Source organism: Macaca thibetana, chromosome 14 (genome assembly GCF_024542745.1).
Source record: "Macaca thibetana thibetana isolate TM-01 chromosome 14, ASM2454274v1, whole genome shotgun sequence".
NCBI lineage: Eukaryota > Metazoa > Chordata > Mammalia > Primates > Cercopithecidae > Macaca > Macaca thibetana.
In genome coordinates, this window is record NC_065591.1 from 67981944 (window position 1) to 68007812 (window position 25869).

The 25869-nt window shown below is 38.5% G+C and overlaps 1 protein-coding gene across 1 annotated transcript in view; it reads right to left on the bottom strand.

Moving 5' to 3' along the window:
- Window positions 1–7157: 7157 nt before the first annotated feature.
- The window catches only part of THAP12 (THAP domain containing 12), a 31366-nt gene continuing 12654 nt past the window's right edge, over window positions 7158–25869 (bottom strand). The window contains 5 exon segments of the mRNA XM_050756142.1: window positions 7158–9576; window positions 9579–10000; window positions 12820–12856; window positions 18218–18325; window positions 23084–23204. Coding sequence (XP_050612099.1) covers window positions 8068–9576; window positions 9579–10000; window positions 12820–12856; window positions 18218–18325; window positions 23084–23204 — 2197 coding nt within the window. The 3' untranslated portion in view covers window positions 7158–8067.

The window sequence follows — 25869 nt, forward strand, 5'->3', positions numbered from 1 at the left end:
GAAAAAATAAGGCAGAAATTATTTCACTTGGAAAGGAAGGGGTAAGACGGGTGATAAATAGGAGGGTATTATATGGCAGCAAAGGGTGGTGAGTCGCATGCCAAGGTTGTTATTGTGGCAGGGGCCTGGGGGACCAAAGGGATCATGTCTCAAGACTTGGAACGCATTGGAAGAAAGACTATACAAATCACAGATGTTATTAATTATGATTAACAGTGGCCAATGTGGGGTTTGCTTTTTGTGTTTTTTTTTTTGTTTGTTTTCATTTTTTTTTGGTCAGGTTCGCTCTTGTTGCACAGACTGGAGTGCAGTGGCACAATCTCGGCTCATTGCAACCTCCGCCTCTCGGGTTCAAGCGATTCTCCTGCCTCAGCCTCCTGAGTAGCTGGGATTACAGGCGCCTGCCACCATGCCTGGCTAATTTTTGTACTTTTAGTAGAGACGAGTTTTCACTATGTTGGCCAGGCTGGTCTCAAACTCCTGACCTGAGGTGATCTGTCTGCCTCAGCCTCCCAAAGTGCTGGGATTACAGGCGTGAGCCACTGCGCCCGGTCTCTTCTCTCACTTTCTAAACATGCCCAGAAACTGTAGGCTGTACTCTGCCATATGCATCTCACCTGCGAAGGGCACTGTTTCTATGACCAGGCCAACTCCTGAGCAGGACTTTCTAGGTTTTCATGGATTGGCCCCTAAATCCCTTTCCATCCTCACTTTGGTTGCTTTCCTCGCCTCCAATCCTCTAGCCACTGTGAATTTCCCATTGGCTCTAGAACCCACCATTTGTTCAACAAGTACGGAGCAACTATTACATGCCAGGTCCTGTTTTACCAATTGGGAATACAACCAGTAAACAGGACAAAGTCCCAGCCCTTGTAGAACTTACATACTAGTGTGAGAAGACCAATCATTTCCAGGAAAGGTAGGCTACTTTACAAAGGGTAGTCTGAGAAAGCTTCTCCATTGAAATAACATTTAAGCAAAGACCTGAATGGTACAAAAAATGAGCTAGGAGCTAACTGGGTCAACAGCTTTCAAGGCACATCAAGTGTAAAGGCCTTGAACAAGCTTCTCTCAATGAGCTTAGTGAGTAGATGAAACAAAAAGACCACCATTAATAGCTGGGCAGAATGAAGAATCTATAAGTTGGCATAGCCCAGCTCACATAGGGCCTTAAGAGTCATGGTCAGGAGCTTGGATTCTGGTCTAAGTGTGGGGGTCGGAGAAAAGGAGGTCCATGCAATCACTCTGCCTGTTGGGTGGAAAATAACCTTGTAGGGAATGATAAAGTGAGAGATGATGATGGTTTACACTAGGCAGGTAACAGGAGAGGCGGTGAGAACTAACTGGGGGCCAGACATAGGAGTGCACTGGTTATAGGACACTTGAGCTGGGCCCTGACGAATTAGCAGCCTAAGTTTGCCAACAGGGTCAATGTCTCATCTTTGCAGCCAAAACACCTAGCGTGATACCTGGCATGATGTGTGTTAAATGGAACTGGAAAAGTAGTAACAAATATACTAGAAGAAAAATGTTTTCATGAAGTAATCTTGAATTTTCTGTTTCAGAATGCTATTTAATCTTTTTCAAGGTGGCTATATATATATATATAAAATTTGAAAAATTGAAATGTCAAAGAAAGGAAGTTGTTATTCCTCATAGTCCCACCACCTGGAAACAAACTGGTATTTTGGTGTACTTTCCCCCTAGTCTTTCCATACTCATTTGTAAAAAGGTGGGTATTTCCTCTTTGAGGAGCAGCCTAGTCTACCAGAATCAGCTGGTTAGGGTCTGAATCCCACTCCACCACTGAGTGGTTTGGACAAGCCATTTACTCTCTGGCCCATCCCCAAAATGGAGATAGTAACATCTGATTATTGTGAACCTAAATGACTGTTACAAAGTACCTGAAACGATGTTTGGTACATAGTAAGTGCTCAATATATAGCAGCTGCTATTAATAAAAGGATGTCCAAATTCCACAAACCAATTATAAAAAAAGCTTTCAACATGTCTTTTAGGAAAAAAAAGGCTTTGCAAATCTACAATCTAATCACATGGATTCTTCTAAAGAAAAATAATCATACCAACAATAGGAATTTGCCAAAAAAGATGTAAGCAATACCAAATATTTTTAAAACCAAATTTTATGGTAACACAAAACAGAAATGGTGCCAAGAACCCCAGACCCTGGCCTGTTTAATAAATCTCTCTCCTATAAAGCTGACGTACTTACGGGATTAGCATTTACACTAAGTTTAAAGGGCAGACACTGCTCACCTGCCAAGAAATAATTCTTTCAGGTTTTCCATCTTGAGTTACGTCTGTGACAGAGCACAGGACTGAGTGAGGACACTTCTGCTCACCCCCAGCCTCTGCCATCACCAAGCAGTGCGATCCTGAGCAAGCCGTCCTCTCCAGTCCTCTGTCAAATGAGTTGTCTACAAAGTTTCCACAACTCCTTCCAGCTCTAAAACTCACCACCATGAAGAATTTAGTTCAACGTGTGTAATACTGGTGTGAGGAAGACGTTATTACTTATGTATCAGGTACCTTAACCTGAAATAGCATGCTGAGTATCAGAGGTTTTTTTTGTTGTTGTTGTTGGGGGTAGGTGGGGAGTGGAGGATGAATCACACATTATATGGGTATACTTCTAATACTAATATAAAAGCTACATTTTCACTGAGAAGGAAGTGAGAGACTAACCTAATATTTGGGGTCATGAAGTTGCACAGTACACACCACTTTCAAAGGTCCAACTACTGTTAGCAAACGCCAATTTCTCAGTGGCTTCAAACATGTTTCAACTGGACCTATATTGGCAATGATGGTGGTGAATTTGGCTTAGTTTTACACACCACCATCACTCATTAACTTAATGAGGTAATATATGGGGAAACAAATATTGCTGTTTTTATAGGTTTCTGCAAAGGCTGTTGCCTACCTCTTGGACCTTCTATATTCAATGCTGTCTACTACTCTGAGCTGCAAACTGGGAGACACCTCAGAGTCACAGATAAGGATCCCCTGACCCACATTTCAGGGATGAGGAAGCCCCCAGGGGAACTGGCATCTAGACTAAGGCCTGCGAGGGTGACAACACACCACACATGCTGCACTCTGTTGATCCAGGGCACTGCCTCTAGTCAGTCAGGGCACTCTCCTCTGTGCTCCCCTCACACCGAGTTTACCTCTAGCTATGGTGAACAAAAGTTGTGGTGTGCTCTAGACAGTCTGTTTTATCTGTTGTCTGGCACAACTATTAATAGTGCCCCCTTACATGCTCGAAAGTACTTTGGTTAGGACCACCAATTATAGGGTTACCCCACCTTTAGCCCTGATCCTGGCAGACTCCAGCTTGCTTGTTTGGCTCTCCCATGTGACTCAGCTCACTGGGGGCCTGGGGTCAATCTTAATTCTCCTGTGTATCCATGGCATGGGCTCTATGTCATTCACATTTGTATCCATGACAGCCTTGTGCCTGATGCCAAACAGACTGAGCAACATAGGTGTTCAATATGATATTCAAAATTAGAATGAGAAGCAAATACAATTAACAACAAACTAGATTTGCAAATCATTATATCATGTTGGGATTCTGGATTTACCTTTCACTAGCTGTGTGACCTTCTGATTCTTAGGTTTTCACCTGTAAAATGGGGATAACAGTACCTTCTTCATAAAGTAGAGCATAAAGTAGAGAAGTTTAAATGAGAAACTATAAAAAAGTGTTTTTGCACATAGCTGGCATATGCTGAGCACTGTTAGCAGCAGCTGCCGCTGTGGACGATGATGACTGCTGCTGCTACAACCCTGTTTTGGTGTGAGAAAACTGACACCTAACAAGCATCCAGTAGAAACTCAGTAAGTGTGCACTAAAGGAATGCTTGGTCTCGTGCTAGGTGCTGGCTTCACACCAGAATCTTGGGTTATGAGATGCATTAATCAAAATTACAATTTAGAAGTCAAAAGTTTTGACTCCTCTAAGCCCAGCTTTAGTAACAATTCAAAAAACCCTCCTCATTTCCATAAGCAGCAAAGAACACAGCAGCACTATCTGACTGCATCCTTAGATTGCTAATTACCAACATTTAAACTTCACCCTTGTTATAACTATACTCTTAAAATTTACTCATGTAAGCATGCCAACTTGGATATTTGGGTCCATCTCTTCTCTTTTTGAACTGTCAACCTCTCAAGCTGTATGTGATTAATGTATACAGACGAAAGTAGAAAGGCCTCAGATTGAGTCAACAGTTTTCTTGATCCCTCAATTACAATATCCTCTTTAAAGTACATCCTTGTTGAACATTTGGAATGAATTAAGACTTTAAACTTCCAGATGTTTAAACTACTACTGTAAATTCAAACTCATTAAAAAGGAGATTTACTACCTCTACATAGTTTTGAAGTCTGTTGTTCACCCTGTCCAAATAATTTATGAAACTAAATACAGTGGCAGGTAGTGTATTCTATTTATATAGTATTCATGGTGAGAAATAAGGGGCATTTAAAAAAGGTCTGGAAATTAACTGCCATTTAGTCAACCTATAGACCACACTTATTGTTACTTCTAAGCTAGTAATTGTTTCCTGAAACTGATCTTGTGGATATTTTTATGCTACTCTGTACTAAAAATTACTTTACTTTTTCTGGCCACAAAAAGCTGGCTACAGAGCAGCATTTGATCATGGCAAGACAGCTGCATCCACTCGCATGAAATAAATGGACCTGGATCTAGTCCTTTGTGGTAGTGTTTTGGCAGCCAAACAAAGGTGGCAGCACTTCTACACCCAGTTTGTAAAGTCTCAGAAGTTTCAAGCTCCATTTTTTTTTCTTTGCAAGAAACCCATGTCGACTATAATGAGTGCATTTTAGAGATGCTGTGCTGAAAGCTGGCAATGGATAAAGCAAGAACATAAAAGGAATCTATTCCTAAAGCAAATATTCCTTTTACAAACCTTAAGAATGAAATGGCTTTCACAATCAATTTCAATATTGAAGTACTGGACTGAAGTACCTGCCTCTGACACTTACTTGCCATATAATTTGAGGCAATTAATTCATCTCTGTGAACATGATTTCTCAACTGAAAAAAGTGGGCTAATATCTGAGTTTCTCCGAGAACTTGAATGAGATCATTCAAAGTGCCTTGTAAGCTCTAAAGTAACATATAAGTATTAATAAACACTGCAAGTACAATTTTCCTGTTTTATGACTTACTTAAAATAGCACTTAAAAAGTGGCTGCCCCTAATATCAAACAGAAATAAACCTGATCCAACTAAGTTACTGCAGAGGAACTTGTCTCAGAAGGAAGGCTCTTTCAACCCAACCAACTACTACTTACCTCGCAGGAATTATTCTAAGAATTAACTGAAAATTACATCGAATTATTAATAAAGCATTTGTTCCCACTTATTTCACAGGTCACACATCCTAGATCAGGCTTCAACTGTGTAACTTTTTTTCCAAAAAAAAATGAGGTATGTCAAAAGCAAAAATTCCTCTGATATGCCAAATCTTGAATGTCTTTCCTAGTACATTTGCAAACTATTTAGATATGATACAGACCTTATTTTAAAAAAAAACTGTACAAGGCTTTTGTGGATACTCTGTATGTTATTTTCCTTTCCTTTAATTTCAATAAATCTGATTTACTGAAGTCTATGAAGTTTGTGTGTGTGTAGTTGTAAGTATGTATAATTTGATGTACTTACGGGCCAACTCTAGGCTGTAAGCTTGGTGAGTCAGAAAATGTACTGGGTATTGCCAGCACTTAGCCAAGAAGCCTGGCACACAGTAAGCATTCAACTTATATTTGTGGAATAAATGGTCATGACCCTACCACTTTCTAAATTTTATCTAATCTTGCAAAAGACAACCTGTTTCATCAGTGAGATTACCACTGATTCAATCTACCATCAAAGATCAGTTTGTTGAAAACATCTTTTAATAAATTAGGCTTTTAAGCTTCCAATAGACTCCCAAATTAGAGAACATACTTACATTATAAAAACAAATGATGGGCATCTCAAAAGCTTAACTAATGCTTATTGAATGAATATTTTTGAATACATTATTTGGCAGACTGAAAAGGGGGCCATTATTTTGTAGCTCCTCCCAACAAAAGCAGTCTATTTCCTCATCCTTCGAATCCAGACCGGCCGAGTGACTTGCTTGGACCAAAAGAATGTGGTGAAAGTGATGCTCTGAATTACTGAGTCCAGGTTTTGAAACCACTGCCTTTGCTTTCCTGGTACTCTTGAGACCACCATTACATAGCGCAAGATAAAAGACCACATGGAGAGGCCCAGTCATCATATTCAGTCCCCAGCCACCCTCCCAGCTGAATGCAGAGCCCAGATGAGACTAGCAGAAGAACCACTCAAGCAACCCACAGAACTGTGAGAAATGGTTAAATGTTTAAGCCACTAAATTTGGGGGTAATGTTAAGCAGCAATAGGTCACTGATGATAAATTAACCCTCATAGCACAACCTTAAGGTAGATTTTATAGTTGAGGAAACTGACGCAGGTTAAATAACCTGCCAAGGTCACACCACTCTTAAGTGCCCTAAGAACAGGATGAATATATTGAAACACCAGCTTTGTGTCTCCTTCATTGTCATCCTGCCATCATGAACTTGATCAGTTCTTTCTGACAAGGACAGAGGCATCTCTTAGAGCCCTGGCTACAAGATAAACTCTTACCTTTTTGATAAGCTGCATGCATAATGTGTCTTGATTTGACACGTCTGTGGGCTTTCCTAGGACAGAGAAATGGACTGTGAGCTATCATTCTCAGCAGTCCAGCAAATACACACCACTCTGGTTTCTGAAACTCAAGGAACACTTACTCCCAACATACAATAATTCATTAACACCTCTGCATTCATTTTAGCCAGCAATAATAAGACAAACTGACAATTTATATCAGGGCCCACACAGTACATCAAAAAAAAAAAAAAAACAAAAAAAAAAACACCTAGTTGGGTGAACCTTACATTTAATACTTTCTTAATTGTTTTTTTCTATAACCCAATTAGTAAACCACATACAAAAGACTCATCTTGAATTGTGAAGCAGTTTATCAAAAGTTTTTTAAGAGAATTTACACAAGAATGTTTTGACCCCACCAAAAATAATATGCCTAAGCTTTAAACAAAATTCACATTTTATTTAGATTGAAATAAACTATACAAAATTGATTTTCTTCACCAAAAATAACAGCAATATTTTCCATATTTTTCTAGATAAACCACAACACTTATTTTTGTAGGTTTTCCAGGTTTTGCTTATAAATCAAGATGAGGCAGTAGATAAGAGTCATGGAAAAAGACAGAAAAAAACAGACAAATCAGTTGTCAGTATCCATGGCCTCTGATTCTGTCTCAACCATGAAACAGAAGTGTTCAACATATACCTGCTAAAAAGCTTAGGAAGATGTAGGCTCCAGAAAGGAATGTAAACAGCAACAATGAGATGTGGAACAACAGCAGGCCTTTCCATTCAAACTTTGTCATTTGTTCCTTTAAGTTCGAGAGAGACAAAATCTACACTGAAATCCTTGTTTGGCGAGCTCGCAAGCTTTTCTCCAGTAATTTCTTGTAACTGTCCAGTATAGATTTTTAGCACATTTAAAACTCCTATTAGTCAAAGATCAATTGTGGGCTTCACTATACCATTTTATAAAATGTATTCCTTCCTCCCACACCTCTTCAAAATGTATTTCTTCAAAGAATTCATAACACCCAACAAGTAGAGAGCCACAGTGATAATAAATGCTATGTCTAAAATGACTTAACTAAAACAATTCCAGAGTGCCGTCAACAGAGATCACACAGAAGGAAACATGGCACTTTCAATGTTCTCTTCTGGAAGGACAGGTAGGTCTTCAAAGCATGAGAGTTCAAAAACAGGGGCCATTTAAACAGGTAGATTACCAATGGCTAATGTATTCAATGGAGTCCTATAGGCAAAGATATTTAGTGATTAAGTGGCCTACATACACCTTACGGCTTTTCTTCCAAGTATCAAATATAAGAAAGCCTGTTTTTAAAAGTCCCTTAGGTATTTTCCACAGTTTCAGAATTATCTGTGGGAAGCTCTGACTTACTTGTATAGAGTTTAATATATGTGTCCACCATTAAATCCAGGTCGTGTTTTATATCAAAATTTATGTTAAGCAAAGCCAAGTTACTCGACCTTTGGTCTGTCAAAGTGTTCCTCAAATATGCTTTAAGACGCTTTCGTCCATTTTCATATCGCTCATTCTCAACCTTCATCACAGGAAGAATACACAGGACCTTCAGCAATGCATACACATTAGGAAAAAACTTGATGTCAGGCAGGTGGAGGGCTTCATAGATGGTGGATGGAAGCTCTATATCTTTCCCCCTGTGTTTCCATTTGATTCTCCAACAATGAAGCTCGGCTGACAGCGTGTCAGGATTGGGTAAGTCACTTCTATACATGTCAGCATGGTGTTCCTCCGACGTATTGAATTTGAGTTGTCCCATGACTGAGGGTACCAGAGACAAGCATTTAAGAGCTTTGAGGTGCTGTTCTGAGAATATATCTTTAAGTTCCTGAATAATGTGCTCCACTGTTGGGACACTTAGGGTTTCTTTATAGTAACTCTCAGAGGTTAGCTGAGATTCCAAGTTACCCTGGTGAGCTCTGCGGAATTTCCCAGGGAGTTTCATTTGAATATCAAGTTTGGTTGCCAAATTTGTGGCTTCCTCAAACCAAAATTCATGATAAACTTCAATATTTTCCATCACTTCATTGAGTGAATGCAGTACTGCAGTCAAGCTACCAGCTGCAAAGAAGACATCAGAAGTTTGCCCCTGGAGATTTTTCCCAAAGGCTCTTGTAAAAGATAGGACATTTTTAAGAACAACAATAGTAACAATGAAATCAAAATCTGTTACTGCACTGCAGAGTACAAATGCTCGGCCAGCTATACAGTTATTCCATCTAACATTTGTGTCACTATTTATACCATCTAAACATAAAACAAGTGCTTGCAGGAGTTCCACTAAAATTTCAAAAGCATCATGCCTGCCTGTCCAGTGGGAATGGCAGATTTCCTTCAGTTCTTTACCCCTTTCTTTACTGTTCTGAAAAAGAACAGAAATTACATTGTCAAGTTCTAAAAGCAGCTGTGGTGATCGATGGAAAAAAGAACAAACTTCCTCAATTGTTCCTAACGCAACAGATACTCCCATAACAGGTACTGATTTTGCCAACCACGTATTTAAGGCACAGGAAGAGCAGAGTGTGTAGATAGCCTGGGGATATTTCTCTAAAAGTCTAGAAGCAACAACTTTCATTTTGGAAGAAAATCCACTAGATACAATGTAAGCCTGGCCACGACAATACTCCATATTTAATCCCCACTTCTCAGTTATCATAGTGTGAAATTTCACAGCCAAAATTTCTGCATCAGCTTCATAAGGCAGGAAGCCTATAAATTCCTCTCTTAGGTTATGAGATTCATCAACAAACCTAACCAACACAGGTAGGTGCTCTTCCCCTGCTATGTCCACTACATCATCAGTGATAATGGAAAAAAGAAGTGTGAGTCTCTCACTTCCCTGAGAGTTTCTTCTCGAATACAGCTCTCACAGATCTCTAGCATCTGCCTCTGCTGTGTTTTCGAACAAAACAACGTGTTAACTGCTGTTGTCTCAAACCGCTTTCTCAGAACCTCTTCACCAGAATTTATCCTACACTCTAGCAGTGCCTGAAAGTTATCTGGAGTAAAGAGACCTTCTGGGATTTCATCAGCCTCATGTCCATCCAGAGGTATGTTTTGCTTTCCCATCAGAATCAATATTTCAAATAGAGATTTTAGGTATTCTTTGTTTTCCTTCTCTTCAAGGGTTAGAGGTAAAATGTCCTCATCTTGCCCTTCACCCTCTTCTTCACTGGGGTTCTGAGCATTGCTATTGTTGGTTTCTTTATGTTTTTGTTCCTGCTCAGAAGTTTCATCAACTGGAAAACAAAGAATTAATGTTACAAACAGGCTCAAGAAAAACCATACAAAACAAAAAATATTACACCTTTGGTTAAATATTTAAAATCCACAAACTCATTCATTCAATATTCATAGGGCATTTACTAGACTAAAGACTAAGATAGAGATTAAAATAAGACACTAAGATAAGACACAATCTAGTGGGAGAGACAGTATAAACAGATATATTTTAATCCTAGATGTAAACGCTGTTATAAGATAGGAATAATTTTTTTTTTTTTTTTTAAGAAGAAGAAGGGCGTCTCAATATGTTGCCCAGGCTGGTCTTGAACTCCTGGCTTCAAGTGATCCTCCCACTTCAGCTCCAAAGTACAAGGATTAAAGGTGTGAGATACCACATCCAGCCTAATTTTTAAAACACACTTAACAAGACATTCCACATATGTAATGAATGACAGTCCATGCCCTCAGAAAAACAAAGTGGGACAGAACTAATTACTAAACTACTGTGCTTAGTATTTTATATGCATCACATTACCCTCTCTTCAGGCAGGTGGTATCAACCCCACTTGACAAATGAGGACACTAAGTAAACTTCCCCAAGATCACAAATACAGTTAGAAGAATGGAAGTAAAGTTGAAATCCAAGTGTGTCTTACTCCAAGGTCCATGCTGATGCTGTTTTTATCAAACCATGATGCCACACATTCATACGGGAGATATGGGACAACTGTACAAACCAGTATAATATAAAGGAGATTAATGTAATTCTTAGGGCTAGTATTAGAATATCACACAGCCTAATCTCTTCATAGGGGATAGGAAAACTGAGGCCCTACAGGCTAAATGCCCTGTCCATAGTCATACAGGTCACTGGTGTCTGCAGGAAAATAATCCAAATCTGAGGAGTCACAGTTAAAACCTAGTTCTTAGAACATAAGACTATGGCCAGGTGCGGTGGCTCACGCCTGTAATCCCAGCACTTTGGGAGGTAGAGGTGGATGGATCATGAGGTCAGGAGTTTGAGACCAGCCTGGCCAAGATGGTGAAACCCTGTCTCTACTAAAAATACAAAAATTAGCTGGGCGTGGTGGCATGTGCCTGTAGTTCCCACTACTCGGGAGGCTAAAGCAGGAGAATCGTCTGAACCCGGGAGGCAGAGGTTGTAGTGAGCCGAGATCGTGCCACTGCACTTCAGCCTGGGCAACAGAGTGAGACTCCATCTCAAAAAGAAAAAAGACTGTGGAGGGCGGCAGGGAGAAACAAAAATTCAGAAGTTGCATTTGATGACAAGGATAAATAAGAGGGACATGAACAAGGAGGGCATTTCAGTTGGTGAGAATTATTCCAGCAAAAGCACTAAGGTAGAAGAGGGAAGCAGGCTGTCCAAGTACAAAGGGAAATCTAGTCTGACTGGAGCCTGTGTGAGCCATACTTCAGAGCTTAATAAGGGTTCAGCAAAATGCAGGGAGCATCCTTCCCTCACCCCTCCTCAAATCAGATGACACTGCTATTCATCATACGTGACACAGCAGTGGTTCTATTCTAGGGAAGCTTCCCAAGCCAGAAAGCAAGAGGTTTTCCTGGACGCCTGCCTGTCTGGCTCTCTCCCTCTCTCCTCCATTGTTTCTCTACTTCCAATTAACTAGTACTAATTCCCTTGCTTTTATTTTTTTTCAAAAAGAAGTTCATTAAAGAGCAAAGAGTACAAAGTGAAAAGTCAAGTCCCTCTTCTTTTGGGCATCTTTCCTAGGTGTCATAGGTATACAAATTTCTTAAGTTCCCTGAATCTATTCTCTTTACTCTCTCTACCATTGCCTTAATTCAAGACCTTTCAACTTTTATTTGGTCAGCTGACAGCCCAACTGGCCTCCCTGCCTCCAGTGTTACCTTTTGTAATCCAACAGAGTACTCTATGTACCATGGAAATCAGGTCCCTCTTATCACCTACTTACAAACCCCTAAGTGGTTTCCTATTGCTAACAGCCCACAAGTCTGCAAGTTCTGGCCTTTGGGGTCCTCTCCAGGCTCATTTTCTAACCGTAATGGGTTATCACAAACTTTAACAACACTAAAATGAGTGTAGTTCCCCAAATCTACCACCCTGTTTCATGCACAGAACACCTTTCCCTCTCTTTGCCTAAGTCCATATCTCCTCATCTATGAAGAGGGAAATAACAGTACTTATCTCAAGGCTATTGTGAGAATAAAATGAATTAATACAAGTAAAGCACTTAGAACAATGACTTGGCATCAGTAAGCACTCAATAAAATGCTATGTTAATAACAGCAGCAATAGGAGGAAGAAATAGAGGAGGAGAAGTAACTAATAACTGACAAGAAGAAAAACAGCTTCTAGCCCTCGTCCTTTGGTGACATAATTCGGGCATCAGCACCTACAGAAAGGCTGTTGTGACCACTACTGCCAGTGGCACTATGTGTCCCCACAGCATTTAGTCCTTAAACATTTACCAAGAATTCATTACGCACCACAACTGGGTGGACAGAAAAGAGATTCAGTGCATGCCTCTACTGTTGCCCTTCCTTCCCTACAATGGAGCACTGTGTGCCTGCCACCCCTCTACCACACTGAGAGAGAAGGCGTCACCTCTGTGAGGCCTGCATATAGCATAGTGTGTGGCATAGCATCACTCAATAAAGACAAACTAAAATTAGACTTTATTCTCATAATTTCAAAACACAGGACAAAGTTGAGCACACTCTTACATCCATTCTCAAGGTAGGTTTTTGACACAGAACATATTTATTTGTCCTTACCAGGTCAAGGCCTTTTTAAAAGGCATTCAGAAGTTGAGTCATTAACACTATCACTTACTTTTTTTCTGTTTCAGTGTCCTTATTTCGTCTTCACTCTAAATGTCAAGAAAAAAAAAGAAAAAAAAAACAAAAAACACAAATCATCTTTAAAAAACTGACCTCTAGTCTATCATCTTAGACTCACAAATACAAATGCCTAGTCTGAGTCAATTTAATTCTTTCAAGAGCATAAATTCTTTATATAGAGAGTATACATTCTTCAAACAGACCGACAATGAGAAAATCAGAATAAGCTGTTAATGACTCCAAGGTTATAACAAAGTCCTAGGGAAAAAAGAATACATCATTTTACTTATTTTCTACCTAAATCACCGTAACTTTGGGTTATAAGTGTTTCCTGGCTAATGAAAGTCACAAAAATACACCATGGCACTTGGAGTTAAATTCAAGAGGACGCAAATCATCTTGCTTCCCAATTTAACCCTGGAGATGTCCCATAAGAAGGAGGTTGCTGAATCTCTGGACTCAACACAAAAGTGATGAGAAATCCCTGTGAAGGAGAAGGTGAAAGAGTACCAGCATGGAAGAGATACACAGAGCATACACAGAGCATAGTAGGCCAAGTGGCACCAATAGGGTTAGACAAAGGAAGAACTTTCTAGCTGCATCCTTTACTTTCCTTCCAACCCTCTACAATGCTTAAATCATAGGGCACTTTGTTGTTTTCCGTGGCAGAAAAGCAGCAATGCCAGTGACAGACAGCAGGATGCCTGTTGGGCAGCAATGGACATGGTGCTGATAACAAGAAACATCAGCAGGCTGGTCAACCTGGACATCCCCTCCTTATCCTATGGACTGCACGTTTGTAAGGATGGCGGGTCAGGAAGAGTATGCCTGCTGTGAGATTATGTGAAGCGCTGTGAGATTATGTGAGGCTCTCTGAGGGACAGACTACAGGGAAATGATAGCTACAGGACAGCAAGTGATTGAGCTCCTCATCCTGATACATATTATACTTCATATCTATAGATTCAACCAACCATGCACTGAAAATGCTGGGGAAAACATGGATGGTTGTATCTATCATGAAAATGTGCAGACTTTTTTCTCATTATTCCCCTATATAACGCAGCATGACTATTTACATAGTATTTACATTGTACTAGGTGTTACAAACAAATGTATTAAGCATCATAAATAATCTAAATATTACTTAAAAATGGATGGTTCTGCCGGGCACAGTGGCTCACACCTGTAATCCCAACATTTTGGGAGGCTGAGGCGGGAGGATCACCTGAGGTCAGGAGCTCGAGACCAGCCTGACCAACATGGAGAAACCTCGTCTCTACTAAAAATACAAAATGAGCCGGGCATGGTGGCGCATGCCTGTAATCCCAGCTACTCGAGAAGCTGAGGCAGGAGAATTGCTTGAACCCGGGAGGCGGAGGTTGTGAGGAGCTGAGATTGCACCCTTGCACTCCAGCCTGGGCAACAAGAGCAAAACTCTTGTCTCCAAAAAAAAAAAAAAAAAAGTTTGGTTGTGTCTATACTGAACACACAGACTTTTGTTCTTCTCATTATTCCCTAAACAATGTAATATAACAACTATTTAGATAGCACTACATTGTATTAGGTATTATAAATGATTTAAAGTACACAGGAGGATGTGTTTAAGTTATATGCAAATACGACACCACTTTATATAAGGGAATCAAACATCTGTGGATTTTGCTCTCTGACGGAAGGTCCTGGAATCAGTCCTCCATGGACACCAAGAAGAAAGCTGATATGGAGGACTGTAATGTAGGTGTCAGTATTCATCTAAGAGAAGTCCCAGGAAAATAGAAATAAACAAATAGAGGGGAAAATGCATAACGAAAAATAAAAACTAAGGATTTCTCAGAATTTAAGATGTAAGTCCTCAGCTGTAAGATGACAAATTAAGGTACATAAGAAAAAAACTCACATCTAGATATAGGTTAGCAAAATTTAAAATGTCAAATATAAAGAAAACTTTTAAAAAGCTTTGAGGGAGAAAAAGAAGATTACCTAAAAAGGAACAAGAATCAGGCTGGCACAGACTTCAATAGCAATAATGGATGCAAAAAAATCAGAAAGAATCAACATCACATAGACTATATGTATCCTCTATGTATCTCTTAATAACATTTAAAATTTAAAATATCAAATCATTTTTTAAAATAATTCCACATCTGGAAACTAAGAAAAACAATCCTGTGTTAACAAAATAGAGAAATTACAAAATACCTACAGCCAGATATGACAGCACTATCTGTCTAAAGTTGTGGGGTATAGCTAAAATGGACCTAAGAGACACATTTACAGCTTTGAATACACATAAATATGAGCTAAACATTCAAGAAGCTAGAAAAAGAGTCAAAAAGTAAATCAACCTAATCAAGGAAAACCAATAAGAGTTCACAAGTACAACAATCACTGACAAAACTACTGGTTCTTTGAAAAGATTATTAAAGTTTCATAAACTTACAACATTACAAACATTAACAAAACACAAGAAGAAAGAGAAAACCAATAAAGATATCAGAATGGCAATCAAAACTTTCCCTCACCCACCCCAAGCCCTCTAATGGTTTTACCAAATTCTACCTTACTTTCAAGAGCAGTTAACATCTACCTATACAAATTTTTCTAAGAGAAAAAAAAAAAGATATCCAACTTATTTTATGATGCTAATAGAACCTTGATATTGTAATTGGATAATGACAGTACATGAAAAGAAAGTTACAGGCCAAGATTCACAAATGTAAAATCCTAAATAAAATACTGACCAATTGAATCCAATGGTATATAAAAGTAAACAGACATATTGCAATCAACTAGAATTCATTACAGAAATGCAGATGGTTCACAGAAAATCCATTAGTACTCACTGCATTAAAGAATGAAAAAAATGAACTTTTCTATTAAATACATGCAATGAAAGCATGTGACAAGTCAAATACAAAAACGGAATATAGGTCAGGTGTGGTGGCTCACTACTGTAATGGCAGCATTTTGGGAGGCTGCGGTAGGAAGACTGCTTGAGCCCAGGAGTTTGAGACCAAAGTGGGCAACATGGCATGATCGCATCTATAAAAAATAAAAAATACAAAAAAATAAGCCAGGCATGATGGCACACACCTATGGTCCCAGCTATTTGGGAGGCTGAGGTAAGAGGACTGCTTCAGCCCAGAAGGCAGAGGCTGCAGTGAACAGTGTCTGCCCCACTGCACTCTGGCCTGGGTGACAGAGTGAGACCCTGTCTTAAGAAAACAAACAAAAAACAAACAAGAAAACTCTGAATATGGGAGTAGAAGGGAATTTTCTTAACTTGATAAAAACTATCTAACAATACCAAGAGCAAACATTATACTTAATGGGGCAAGGCAAGTATGACATTACTAGAATTGTTCAACATAGTACAAGGGATCTTGACTAAACAAGGCAGGCAACAGAAAAAATTAAAATAGTAAGAACTGAAAGTGACAAATTTCTCCTTATTTACAGATGATACAATCAGTAACAGAGGAAAAACTCAGAAGACTTATTAGGATTAATTTAAAAAGAAGTTCTTCAAAAGTGCTGGAAACAATTTCAACCAGAATATATCATCTATACCAGTAAGAACCGTAATGTATTTACAAGTGATCTAAGGAAGCATGTATACATTGTCATTTAAAGAACTGTAACGAAAGCCCTCAAAATTTTTCATTTTCTGTACTCCTAAAAGTATTCTAATATTCTTTTCAAAAAACTAGTATTTAGTTTTGTCAATGATTGCTGTTACTTGATAGGTATTTTATGGGATTTTTTTTCTATTCATGGATGGAACTAGTTAATACTTTACAATAGTTTATACTGTAATAGTAAACTAGTAATATTCATTTACTAACATTAGTAATACTAAACTAGTAATAAACTAGTAATAAATTTATAATTGCTAATATTGTAAAGATGTCAATTCAAAGCAATTATAATGAAAATCCCAAAATCATTTCTAGGAGAACTTGACAAAAGGACTTTCAAATTCAAAAGCCCAGGCACAGTGGCTCACGTCTATAATCCCAGCACTTTGGGAGACCGAGGCGGGCAGATCACTTGAGGTCAGGAGTTCGAGACCAGCCTGGCTGACATGGTAAAACTGTGTCTCCACCAAAAACACAAAATTAGTCAGGCATAGTGGTGAGGGCCTGTAGTCTCAGCTACTCTGGAGGCTGAGGCAGGAAGAATTGCTGGAAACCGGCAGGTGGAGGTTGCAGTTAGCCAAGATTATGCCACTGCACTCCAGCCTGGGTGACAGAGTGAGACCCTGTCTAGGGAAAAAAAAAAAATTCATATGGAGGAATAAAGGTCCACAAATAGTTAAGAAAAAGAAGAGTTAAACAATCACCTTATTTGAAAGTTAGATATATTACAAAGCCATGGTAATGAAACAGTGCGGTATAGCTGCAAACAAATAATACAGTGAAATGGAACAGAACTCCCCAAAACAGCCTTATATAAACTTGTTATATAACAGAGGTGGCATTTTACACCAGTAGAGGAAAGGAAGGATTAACAGACCATGTTGGGAAAACAGTTTCTCTACAAGGAGAAAAAGTTATTATAGATCCCTACTGTATGTCATACAAACTCCAAATGGATAAAATATCTAAATATGGTAAGCATAGAATAAGGAAAATTAGATAAATGCTATCTTTAAAAAGCACACAGTAGGTGAACTGATAGGACATACATTAAATACATTAGCATGGACACCAACTGGCAGGGGAAGGAATGGTAATGGTAATAGTGGGTGAAGAAGGAAAAATAATAAAGCAAAATAAGGGCCTTGCTAGTGGCAATGATGACAGAAAGCCATGGACTAAGGAGTTACTATACTTCCGTTCACCTAAGGTCAACAAAATACAGATAGGTGTCAATCCTCAGAACTGAAGGATATCTAAGGAATATAAGAATTGTGTAAATTATGCCATAAACAGAGATTTCGATGTTTTTTTTCTAAACTCTGTCCATATTTAATAGTGACAGAAGCCTTATCTTTAAAACATTCCATGTCTCCACTTTTACACTTTCCCTTTCTTTATTCCTTTGTGCTGAACTCTGGAAACACCTCAGCTCTATTTTCCTTACTACAAAAGAAAAGGTAGCTTTCTCCTTCTTCCCCAGAAGGGAATGAGCTAGTGGCCTATAATTAACAGCACACTCTGGACCAACTCAACAGTATCAACTGGCTAAATTTGAGGGAGATTTTCCAATTTAAATACTAAAACTCATCATCTCACATCCAGGCTACTATTTACCATAACATTTATTTCCCATTACATTACTTCTGAAATAGAGAGTAACTTGGATTAATTTAACATAAATGCATCCATATTTGATTTCACAGTATTATGGGGGAAGGTGGGAAAGCTGAAAGTACACAGACATACCAGTTCTTTTATTCGTTTTCTGTGTCTACTATGTGGGTTGTTCAAATGACTGGTAAGATCAAATATTGTTGGTATTGCATTATCTCGAAGAACTGTCCTATAAGGACTCTGAAAAAGAAAAATGTGTTAATTCAGATATGATCCTTATAAATATATTACATATCAATAAAATTCTATGTTAATGACCTCCACAATATTCCTTCAACTCCAGCTCTAAAGTATAGAGGCTTATAGAACTTGATGTCAGTTCAGGTCAGTCTACTATTTCCAACTGTACCTGCATTTGCCCTTCTGGCAATCTTATTATAAATTAAGAAACTGAATTGAAGGTAGGCATAAAACATAAAATGTGCTTGCATTTTGCGTATCTGTTTCTAATTCAGCATCCCAGCTACTTTATCTTCCTGTCCTTCCAAGAGCCCACAATCTACAGGAGGTACAAGTCTCCCAAAATAATCTGCACTCTTGTATGTTCCATAATAATGCATCCCTATTTTACCTAATGTTCCACTTTTGCTAATATTACTGAGAAGTATCAAGGTACAGTGAAAATATTGGACTGGGACCCAGGAGACCTAGGAACTAGTCCAAACTCTACCAGTGAATGACTCACTAAGACACCTTGGCTAAATTACTTTCCCTTTTTGGGCCCCAGTTTCTTCTTCTGAATAAAATTCTGGTATGGAACTATTTCAACATTTCCCAAAATGAAATTATTCACATACTTAACGATCATAATGCTTGCCATTTCAGTTATATTACCATCTGTATTTTTACACAATCTACTCACACTGTCTTAAGTAATAAAAACTGTAGGCAGAATGATCTGATGTTTTTATCTTACGTTTTTAAAAATTTTATGTTTTTAACACATACTACAAAACTTCTAAAATAAAAATTGATTCATGTGCCACATGAAACCAGCTCTCACACCACAAGTGATACTGATATACATAATCACATTTTTGCAAATGATAATCTAGGTATTTCTATATTTCTTTCAAGTCCTAATGATCTTATGAAAGAATGATCATACTTTACCCTACTTCCTGTTAATTTCATCCAACTTGGCTAGAAGCTGGATATATACTTAGATGGTAACAGCCCTACTGCCAGCCCTGAGGAGGCTGGGTAAGAGACAAGAAGCTTATTAAGAGGGAGAGTAATAAATAACTGCTATTACACTCCTCTCAGACAGTCCAAAGAAATAGTGCCTTTAATTTCTTCCTCAATTTGCAATGATAAAGATAAAACATACTTCATTTAAACAAGCTTTCTTGGAAGCAGTGATTATTTCAAAATATCTAAGCATGTTCAAAGAACATGCCAAACAAAAATAACAACTTCTAAATTTGTTCACCCAAAGAAGGGAGGTCAGGAAGACATGAAGGGAAAACATGTATCTAAATGGAACACACTATCTTGGGTTGTACCCAAAGAGTTGTTAAACACATTTGGGATGAATTTCTATTCAGAGTCAATATTTTCTAGTTCAATTCCATGCCATAACAGAAAGCACAAAGATGATTCTCTGACTTCCTAGTAACCCTCAACTTCTAGTTCTGGGCTCATGATCCTGAATCTACCAGGGAGGCTGAATGAGGAATTGGTTAGGGACACAATCACTGAAGGGGGTACAAGTTATTATACTCAAAGCTCCCCCATCTTTCACACTGAGCAAATGTCCCCAAAATAAGCAAATACAAATACACAATCAACTTTCGATATCTTACCAATTATTAAATAAGGAGGGGAGGAAAAAACATTTTAACAAATTTTTAAAAGTCAAATCAAATGATTTTCTATTTGCAAATAAAGCAAAGACATTATAGATCGGAAAACAGAATATGTGAAAGAAAAAAATGACATTTTATAAATATTTATTTTGGCCAAGAATGTTGGCTCACACCTGTAATTCCAACACTTTGGGAAGCCATGGCCTGGTAGACAGCTTGACCCCAGGAGTTCAAGACCAGCTTAGGTAATATGGCAAAACTCCATCTCTACAAAAAATACAAAAATTAGCCAGGTATGGTGGCACATGCCTGTAGTCCCAGCTGCTTGGGAGGCTGAACGGGAAGGATTGCTTGAGCCTGGGAGGTCGAGGCTGTAGTGAGCCATGATTGCACCACTGCACCCCAGCTTAGGCAACAGAGCGAGACCCTGTCTCAAAAAATAATAATAAAAATAAGAAAAATATAAATATTTACAAGGACACATGCCAAAGAAGACAATATTCAATTACTGCTTATGATATCAAGTATCGCAGTATCAAGATTTAATTTTTAACTGCTGAATTAAGGTTTGAGCATGAAACAATAATCTTACTCTAGCATCAAAATAATAAAATATTTGGCTCAGGCCAAATTCAGTAGTCATGAATGTTTACTGATGAGATTTTTTTTTTTTTGTCTGTTTGTTTAAAGACAGGGTCTCATCATCATGTTGCCCAGGCTGGCTCTGAACTCCTAGGCTCAAGCAATCCTTCAGCCTTAGACTCCTGAGTAGCTGGGACTACAGACACGTGCCACTGTGCCTTGCCACTGATGAGATCTTCAATGTCAAACTAATAAAGCCAAAACTCTTAAACATTTAGATATGGATATCAGAAAATCCAGGGGTTTTTGTTTGCTTGTTCGTTTTTGAAACACAGTCTCACTCTGTCACCAAGACTGAAATACAGTGGCACAATCTTGGCTCACTGCAACCTCAGCCTCCTGGGTTCAAGCGATTCTTCTATTTCAGCCTCCTGAGCAGCTGTGATTACAGGCGTGCACCACCATGCCCAGCAAATTTTTCTTTTTTTTTTGTATTTTTAGTAGAGAAGGGGTATCCCCCTGTTGGCCAGGCTGGTCTCGAACTCCTGACCGCAAATGATCCGCCCACCTCAGCCTCCCAAAGTGCTGGGATTACAGGCGTGAGCTACCATACCCAGCCCAGAAATCCAGTTTTTAATAACATCTCCTAGATGTATAGAAAGAACATTTTCTCACATTCGGATTCATTTATTCAGGATTGAAGAATCATTTAGAAATTAAAAAAGCAAACCTGGCTCATCTTTCTGTTCTATTCTCTAAAGAATGTAAGAATGAACTATGCTTTAAATTTCTCACAATCTGGTTAGAATTATCTAATTAAGAGACCATATTTATTACTAAAATAAAAATGCAAAAATGCATATGGCAAATGTATTTAAAATAATTTGGGATATTTTTACTTAATGTCAAGAACATAAAAGTAGTTTGCCTTTTAAACATATGAAACGTTTTATTTCGGTTGATCATTATTACCCTCTTAACAAATTAAGGCAAAAATATTCCTCAAATATTTGTGATTAAACTGTTGAACCGGAACTGGCTCACCTCCCAATGACTTCACAAGTATCTGCTTCAATTAATTTTGAGAAATAAAATAACCCAATCATTCTTTAGTTTTCTGATGCCTCTGCAAAATGTATCTGAAAAAAATATCAAAATAAATTGCTGCATAACAACATATAGTGTACCTTCGAATCAAGTTTATGTCTATCCCAATATCTGAGGTGTTACATTAGTTACACTGAAACAATTCTGCTTCATTTCAATCAAATTTGCCTTATTTGTGCCTTTCATAAATCACAGCAAGAGAATCACAGAGGGTTAAAAATCTTAGAACTCAGGAATTACCTGGTCTAATCTCCTTATTAGGAACTGGGGCCCAGAGAGGGGAAGTGACTTGGCCAAGCTCACACAATTAACTGGTCTTGATATGAAATTACATACTATTGATGGAAATGTTTTTCCATATTACCTGGATAATTTGTTTACTATTACATCTAGCACATAAAAATTAAGAGTTGGTTCTAATAGTACATACAAAAACATGAAAACAAGAGCTCCATTCCAAGATGAAAATTTTACTCATAAAAAAGCTCTAAAGAGCTCCAAATAAAAACACCAACTTTACCTTAAATATATACTTTTATAATCATCTAAAATTTTTCTGAAAACTAAATAATATTTAAAAGTGGTTACCTCAGCCGGGTGTGGTGGCTCATACATGTAATCCCAGCACTTTGGGAGGCCGAGGTGGGCGGGTCACTTGAGGTCAGGAGTTTGAGACTAGCCTGGCCAACATGGTGAAACCCCATCTCTACTAAAAATACAAAAATTAGCTGGGTGTGGTGGCACGTGCCTGTAATCCCAGCTACTTGAGAGGCTGAGGAGAGAAAATCGCTTGAGCCCAGGAGGTGGGGGAGGTGGCAGAGGTTGCAGTGAGCTGAGAGAGCACTGCTGCACTCCAGTCTGGGTGACAAAGCGAGACTGTCTTTAAAAAAAAAAAGTAGTTACCTCGGGTGAATAGAAATGGGGCATCAGACACAGAGGAGTTTTTCTTTCTTTCTTTTTTTCTTTTTTCATCATTTTGGGTTTTTTTCCAGACAAGCTCTCATTCTGTTACCCAGAGTGGAGTGTAGCGGCATGAACACAACTCACTGCAGCCCTGACTTCCTAAGCTCAAGTGATCCTCCCATCTCAGCTTCCCAAGTAGCTGGGACTACAGGCATACGTCACCACACCTGGCTAGTTTTTTTGGTATTTTCTGTAGATATGGCGTCTGGCCATGTTGCCCAGGCTGGTCTCAAAACTCTTGAGCTCAAGTGGTCTTCCTGCCTCGGCCTCCCAAAGTGCTGGGATTATAGGTGACTGGCAAAATCAGATTTTAAGAACAAAACAGATACTATTCAGCTCCAAATCTGTCTTCATCTTAAAGTGGCAGGATATAGGAATACTTTCCAACATTGGCAAATACTTACATTTCCAACCAGACAGAGTGACAGAGAGAGAAATCAAGACAAACAGAGAGACACCAAGCTCTTCTATTACTCACAGTTCTACAGATCATAGAGGTCTCAAAATGTTTGGCACATAATCGATAATGTTTATTTAGCTGATCAGGTGTTTTATCTTCTAAGTCTGCTCTCCTACAGTTCTCCACCCACTTCTGGCATCTATAAATAAAACCAAAACACAATTATGAAAATGAGCTCAGCATTTAAATTTCAGCCTGCAGTTTTAAGGCAAACATATATTAATAACAACGGATTCCTGCTCCCCTCCCTGAGAACATAATTTGGGGAATTTTATTAATAACAAAATAACAGTTGGAAAAAACCTTAGAAATCATTTAGTAACAACACTTCAATTACAGACAAGGTTAAGAAGTAACTTGCTTGGAGGCAAGTACAAAATCAGCAGCAGAATTAGAACTGAAACCGGCATCTTCCAACTCCAGACATCAGAGAAGATCCAACCATCAGTAGAACAAGCAGAAAGTTGCATAGCCACAAGGCTAACAGCCTAACATTCCCTTCAGGATTTCAACTTCAACAAGCAAACGAAACAACACTGTCACTGTTGAAAATCAGTAATTAGATGTTCTTTAAATAACTAGTTTCTAAGGGAAGCATAAAGGCTGTATTCGTTTATCTTCCTATGAACACAAATTATTATCTATAGTAATATGTGTTGACTAGATTGCAAGCTCCATGAACGCAGGGACTGTGTCTACACAATCCAGTACACAAAAAGTACTGAAGACAGGGAACAAGACAAAGTCCATGCCCTCTCAGTGCTTAAATATTTTCAGAAAAACTAATAATAAGCACTTATTATGAGCCAGACACTGTTCTAAGTCCTTTCCAAAGATGGGTACTATTATTATCTCCCTTGTGCAGATGAAGAAACCAAGGCACAGAAATATTAAGTAACCTGCTAAAGTCACAACCGGATCTTTCCTCGAATTTCTTTTTTTTTTTTTTTTGAGACAGAGTTTTGTTCTTGTTGCCCAGGCTGCAGTGCGATGCCATGATCTCGGCTCACTGCAACCTCTGCCTCCCGAGTTCAAGCGATTCTCCTGCCTTAGCCTCCCATGTAGCTTGCATCACAGGTGTGTGTTACCACACCTGGCTAATCTTGTATTTTTAGGAGAGATGGGGTTTCTCCATGTTGGTCAGGCTGGTCTCGAACTCCCGACCTCAGGTGATCCACCCACCTCGGCCTCCCAAAGTGCTGGGATTACAGATGTGAGCCACCGTGCCCGGCCCATCCCTCAAATTTCTGAGAATAAAAGTCCTGCCGTGGATAAACAGTGTCACAAATTATTTTTTTGAGATGGTGTCTCACTCTGTCGCCCAGGGTGGAGTGTAGTGGCATGATCACAGCTCAATGCAACCTCTGCCTCCCAGGTTCAAGCGATTCTCCTCCCTCAGCTCCCCGAGGAGCTGAGATTATAGGTGTGCAACACCATACCCAACTAATTTTTGTATTTATAGTAGAGATAGGGTTTCACCATGTTGGCCAACCTGGTCTCGAACTCCGGATCTCAGGTGATCCGCCCGCCTTGGCCTCCCAAAGTGCTGGGATTACAGTCATGAGCCACCGCGCCCGGCCCAACATATTCCTTTATAATTACATCACAATATATTTTTTTTTATGTTTTAACACTATTGTCCACCTTTCCCCAACACACCTGCCCCTGACACTTAATTCTATTCTAAAAATGTAAAATCATGGTAAAATGCTATGATTTTTAAAAAACTACAGCTAAATTGTACAGCATTTCATTTGACCAACAAGTATTACACTGCTCACAGTAATGATGCCTAAGATGTTCACAATTTCATCACACTTGTACACAGTTGTACATTATGATTATAAACATTTCATGTTTCAAAATCCAAATATTAAGTATAAAAACTATTTCACTATAAAATAATCTGCCATACTGCTACAGTTGTTTGTTTTTTAAATTCTTAAATCTCTGGAGACCTTCCACACAGAGCAATACTGTACATATTACCTCTGAACTAAGTTGAAGCAGCTTTCTGATATCAACAGCAACTCTTATTCAGACAATCAAGAACAGAATGGGCATCAGGCAGACAGCCTAATTAAATACACCTGTCTTTCTGTATGAACTACTTAAGAATAGATCTAGTGAAAGATGCGCAAGACCTCTAATAATCTTTTTAAAGCAAACTTAAATAAATACATAAGTTTATGAACTGGCACACTAAATTATAAAGATGTCAATTTTCCCCAAACCCATTTACTAATTCAATATAATCACAAGCCCAATAAGTTTGTGAGAGAGAGCAAGAGAAAGAAATGACTAATTATTCTAAAACTTTTTATACACAAATTTAAAGAACCCAGGATAACCAAGACAATCTTGAGAGAGAGAGAAAAAAAAGGAGGTTGAAAGAATTACACTACCAGATATTAAGACTTACTGTAAAGTTTATTACTTCCTGGCAGAAGGACAGAACAATGAAACAAAACAGGGCACTACAGATACTTAAAGGTAGCTTTGAACAGCAGCAAATACGGAGTTTTCTTTTTCAATAAATAGGGTTGAGTTAGTTGAATATCCACATTAAAAAAACAAATCTTAACTCCCATTTGTACACCATACATGAAAATAAATTCCAAGTGATTGTAGATCAAATATGAAAGGTAAAACAATAAAGCCACTAAAAGGTAACACAGGAGATTATCTTCATGACCTTGGAATAAAGATCTCTTAAGGCAACAGAGAGCACAAACACTAGAGGAAAAGATTTATAAATTAGGTTACTTTAAAGTTAGTAACTTTTCTTCATTAAAAGAAGCCAT